The sequence below is a fragment of the Acyrthosiphon pisum genome, chromosome A1, assembly GCF_005508785.2.
Source record: "Acyrthosiphon pisum isolate AL4f chromosome A1, pea_aphid_22Mar2018_4r6ur, whole genome shotgun sequence".
Lineage (NCBI taxonomy): Eukaryota > Metazoa > Arthropoda > Insecta > Hemiptera > Aphididae > Acyrthosiphon > Acyrthosiphon pisum.
The window spans coordinates 94,654,630-94,660,617 of NC_042494.1; the positions used below are offsets into that span (position 1 = coordinate 94,654,630).

Sequence of the window (5,988 nt, forward strand, 5' to 3'; positions counted from 1 at the left end):
CAACTAGCCCTGGTGTAGACCGTGGCTGGGTCGGGCTCTGTGACCGCGGTCGAGTGAACATGGTAATGGCCCCTGGTTAGGTCGTGGTATACGGCCGGGTCTGACGTGGTCACCTCGGCGCGGTGGCCACAGTGACAGTCATGTGGCGACGAGGGCCGAAAGTTCCTGTTCTCAATTGGCCCGTCGGTGGCCATCATCATAAGAGCGGCAACGGCGGCAGGCGATGACGATCGCTGCGGCCAGAGTGCAGAGTTTTTGTTTTTGTTATTATAATAATAAAATACTGTTATAGAAATATTGGCAAAAACTTTTTTTATTTTTACAATCTGTATCGATAGGTATTCAGTACGCAAAATATTTTTATTATATTATAATTAGACACAATAATAATATAAACTTCGGGGTACGGAGTGGCCGAGCGGACTATAAGGCGTCGGTTGCGACACGCACCGTCGTCGGTTCGAAACCCGGCCACGGGTTTCTCTTCGGGCACTTCTCTTCGGGCAGTCACGGTGTCTGGAGAAAGAGACCGCCATCTCCTACCCTGGGCATGGCCCAGATACCTACGGGTGCCCACTAGACAATCCTGTCAAACTAACAAACACAAGTGTTTAAACCTACAGTACCCTACCCCACAGTTAAAAACCGCCCAATGGCCTAAGTTGCCGCGGGTTAATGAATACAAAAAAAAAAAACTATGAACTTCGAATATATCTTATATATATGCATATAGGGTGTACCGTGAGGATGTACCCATTAACCGTAGAGGAGGTTTCACCGTCCGGACAAAAACCGGTTTCTTGTCTTTTTGCTTATAAATTTAAAAAAAATTATTAAAAATCATGAGATTAATGAAAACAAAATTTTGAAAAATAAAAATTTTCACAAATATGAACTCTATGATATGAATAATTTAAGATTTTTCGCATGAAATTCCAATTATTTGGTATTTTGTGACATCTTTCGTAATTAAAAGTCTAAAACTTATATCGTACCTACCTACGTTGTTCGTAGGTACCTAGGTTGTAATTAATAATTATACCTAATTGTCCGTAGCCTCGTATAGGTAGGTATGCATACGAGTGGTTATAACATAATTGAAATAACCTATGGTATTATGGTAGTAGAGTGAAGTTTTGTGAAAGCTGGTTTTCATATAATATATCACAAAAAAATAAATATTATCTCAAGTCCATTTATAGCTGAATAATCATTTGCGTACCTACAATATAGTTTTAGATTCTGAGCGGAGCGATGAATGTAGGTACCTATTGATTGTACAATGGTGTGTGTTTTTTCATTTTTTTCTGTCATCACCTTTTAGAACAGTGAGAATCCATAGATTTTCTTTAACGGTATGTTTTCTGATAGGGAAGTGAATCCATGATGTCTAATAGTTTTCAAAAGCGTAAAGAAAAACAAAAAAAAATTAAGGAAAACCGGGAATTTTTACGTAAAATCAGTTTTCGACAATATCGATTTTGGTTTTTGGTGTAACTCTAAAGCAAATGACCCTACGGTCATTGAGATACATGACATTTTCACAGGTCTTCATTTGTTGTTTAAAAAAGCTCGACAATTAAATACAAGCCACCTAATATATTGTTACAATGACATTTTTAAAAATTTTAAAAATGTATATAGTCACAATTTTTTTTTAAGCATTTTAAGTTCAAATTTTGACAAAATACGTAAAACTCACGAAATTTGCAAATTATTTTGAGTTAAAAATACAAAAATAAAATGTATCATTTTAAATCTAAGATTTTAAATTTAATGTAAAATTCCTCATAAGTTAGGCTACCTTTATCAAATAAAAAATGTCTATCTACAAGAAAGTCAAATTAAATTTTTATGAGCGTTTGTAGTTCATATTTTTACAACATTAGATATTGATCACTCCATTTCTCATGTAGCGATTTTCTTATTTTGTTGTAATTCAAAAACGAAAGGCCGTAGATACATGAAATTTTCACTGGTTGCTTATTTTGTTACACTTATCAAATTTAAAATTTAATAATTATTTTGCAGTTTCAAATTTATAAAATGTTCAACTTTTATATCTAAGGATTGAAAATTTAAAACAAGGTTCCACGCGTAAATGGATTATATATAAATTACTTTAGTCTTCGCTCAGAATCGTTTTTCTTATACAATGATATTATTATATCATTGAATTCAAATTTAACACCGTCCATTTCAGTGAGTAGTGATCCACTTGTAACCTACTGTACAGCAGAGCGACACCCACTTGCCCACCTTTTTTCTCTTTCTTGTTTTTAAATTATACAATCTATACATTGGTGGCACAATAAGCATGAGTGTTAAATTAATAAAATTAAGCTATAATATGAATATATTTCGATTACGTTTATAAAATGTGTCATACTATAAACTTTTTTTTTAATTAGGTTCAGCATGCTGTTTTAAATTAAGATAAAGTACTTATGGTCTTACGAATAGTGTACACCTCAATTTATAATAATATTTAAAATACATTTATTAACTTAAAATGTTAATATTAAGTAGTAACGAATAACACCTAGAATACCTACTATGGTGTTTTGTATAATATGTAATAAAGTTATATTTTAACTTCCAGTAATCTTATTTTCATTCGTCCGCTTACGTTTGTTTCGAAATAGGTAGGTATCTAGTAAAAATGTTGGAAAGTATTTAGATGACATTTGATGCAATATGCGCGTATTGTATCATGTTACTGAACACAGGTCTTGGGGGTAAGTACCTAATATTGTTAGATGAAATCAAAAATCTCAGTGTCTTCTCTGAATTATTTAATGATCTGTAGTGTTTTATTGTTATTTTGTCTCGTAAGTCGTAACTGTTAATTTTTATTGTTCTAAAGCCACACCATGTTTATATTTTTTTTGATCAAAATGTTTATGTAGCATATTAAGTATCCACTATCCACTACTATTATCTTTTATCTATTTGTAAGTTTTGAATTGTAATATATTACTTACTACGGTACTATTGTCATAATTTTCTAAAGGGTCCTTACCCGTTTATTAATAACAAAATAAAATAAAAATAAATAAAAAATAACTACTCAACTAATTTTTGTAAAATTCTAGTTTTATTTTTGAAAATTATATTATTTTGAATTCGATTGGCCTTTTTTCTCTTTTTAGAAACGAATTTTTATATCACGTACCTATAGGTTATATTATGTTTCGACGACATTCCTTTCCGATTATAATTTATAACCTTCTACGTTTTTGTCTCTCTGTTAAGAAATTGATTATACCTACAGTCTCAGATATTACTAACCTACTTATCAAAGATGCTGTTTAAGACATTAGGTACAATTTTTCTTTTATTTATTTTTATTCTTCTATAATACCTACATTTTGTTTACACGCTTATGTTATCCTTATCACCATGTTTATTTTTCTAAACAATAATAATAATAATGATTTTTAAATTATAAATGTTTAATGATTGTACATTAAACATGTATATAGTATAATAATGATCAAAACTAGAAAAACACATTTTACGACAGTAAAATATTTAAAATCGTATAAATTAATCATTTTATTTCATTTGTTTAATATATTTTGTATATATACATGTATGAATACTAAATTTTCATAAGTTCTACTTTCTGAAGCAAGTTGAAGTTTTAAGAGAGTGTATGCAATCTATGACATTAATTTCATTATCAATACTGTGAATATTAGCTGCCTATAATACAAAACTATATAAAAAAAAATATATTTATTCAATTTCAAATACTAATTATACATAGGTATACATGATATAGTTGTTTTGTTTTGCAAGGATTATACTTTCGATATTGTTCACCTGTATATAGCAGCTATGAGCTTATCGACATACAGATTCGAGTTAGGTATAATTACTTCAAAACGAACACCTTATACGTCGTCTGAAATATCGTTACTTTTATTAATTGTTTATTTTTCAAAATAATATCGAGGAAATAATTACAAGTCATTCTTTCCAAACTTTTTGACTACATGATATAATAATGTCACGCTTAATATATTGCAATGGATGTTCGTACTGTGAATGGTTTTCATGCAAATTGGAATGCTTTTTTTATATATATTCACACTTCCCAACCATTTATGTGTCTATAAAAGCAAGATTATCGTGAATTGTGTACAATTTATCAATTATTGTAGAACAGGAACTCACTAGAACACTCAATTTATCATTAATTATAGATGTAGTTATGACTATTGGATGCCAAAATAGAGCATAGACAATTATTATACCAATTGTCATAATAAACAGCTATAAAAATATAAATTAAAAACCAAAGTTAACAAAGTTACATTTACTACAATTTAAGTACGTACATAACATTATATAGAATAATATCATAATTTTAAGACATGGTGTATTTTACATTTTTATTATATATTATTTTATAAAAAAAAAAATAGGTAGATACTATTAGAATTTAATAAACATATTTAAAAGGATTAAACTATAATTTTTCAATCAATATTAATTTGTGTACCTCTGCAAGAAATTGAATAAGTCTATTTTTTGGTTTTATATACTTAGACCATATATCACATTCGACTATATATATAGCAGCTGCAGTCAAGAAAAGTACCGACGATTGGTAAAATTTGATATCAAATGGATAGATCTTCGAGCCATTTTCGATCAGTGGACAAGTTCGTATTTGTGATGACAATAGAATGAAAGCACAAATAGTCAAAGCTATTATACACATTTTTTGTGTAATTATAAGCAATCCTTCATTTATGAAATTCGTCATTTTCAAAATAAGCGATAATATAAAAAGTAAATAAAATGTATAATAAAAAGAATAATATTTATCTATTACCTACTGTTGATTATGTAAAAGCCAAAAAATAAAATATGCCATTAGTAGATGTTATGTAACACTAACTAAATAAAATATATATTATTACCATGGTAATTCAAAAATAAGTAAATTATTTAAGTGTATGTATACATCATATTCTAATACATTTTATATTTTAAATTACTTAAACGTGATTACTTTTTAAGATGACTTTATAACATTTTAATTCAATTTATTACAACAATTATCAACTTAAACGTATGTAAGTAAAATATAGTTAAAGAACTTTAAGCCAAATATTTTATTTCAACGTTAAAATTTAAAATAATATGGTCTATTTAGTATTTTTCAATTTGTGTTGATTAATTTTGTTCCGGAATTCCTAACAAGTTTTTGTTTGAAAAGTACTAATATGGTACCTACTAATATAAAACTATGCACTTGAACCAGTGACTAGTGTTTAATTCACAGTCTAACTATAGATAGACGAATAAATAAATACTTTGAGTATAATAAATGTATATACTAATTCTTTGAAAAAACCAGGCGTGTCACTAAATTCTCGTGTAGTCGTAAAGTCGTGTAGAGTATATTTCGTTATAGACTATAGTATAAGTGTACTGTAATAGGTGTGTTAACTGTCAAGTTTGAATTCAATAATTATTATTTTGTAGTTAAGAATGTATAAAATGGTCAACATTCATAGCTAAGGATTTAACCAACGCTCCCCCACCCCATAGCATTTATATATAACTATGTATAATATAAAGTATATACATATAATATAAAATATACACAAGGTATTATAGGTATAAAATATAAATGTATAATAATATTTATATCCTCCAATGGCAAATTAGGTTTTGATTTTTTGGATATAATGTCAAAATAACTGCTTATTCGCTTCATTGACATATTAAAAATAAAATTCAAATTAATAGGTACTAGGTAGTGGAAATATGAAATTACAACTATTTAGAAAAATACAAATAAACGCATTTCAAAATAAATCACCAACGATCAGATAATGAATGTCTAGTACTGATAAGTGATAGTTGTTATCAGTTATGTTAAGCGTGCCCACGGACTAAGATAGTAAGATATCTTAGTCCGTGAGCGTGCCTGACCGAGACATAGAGTTGATATATACAATAATATGA

At 28.6% G+C, this 5,988-nt stretch overlaps 1 protein-coding gene across 1 annotated transcript; it reads right to left on the minus strand.

The window, feature by feature from the left end:
- Positions 1-3,748: 3,748 nt before the first annotated feature.
- On the minus strand, positions 3,749-4,900 carry LOC100575076. The gene is made up of 4 exons (XM_003240347.4): positions 4,511-4,900; positions 4,183-4,281; positions 3,973-4,118; positions 3,749-3,910 (listed from the first exon to the last, which is right to left on the minus strand). Exons 1-4 carry the CDS (start codon positions 4,775-4,777, stop codon positions 3,886-3,888), a joined length of 537 nt encoding a protein of 178 aa, XP_003240395.1. The 5' UTR covers positions 4,778-4,900; the 3' UTR covers positions 3,749-3,885.
- Between the last annotated feature and the right edge of the window lie 1,088 nt (positions 4,901-5,988).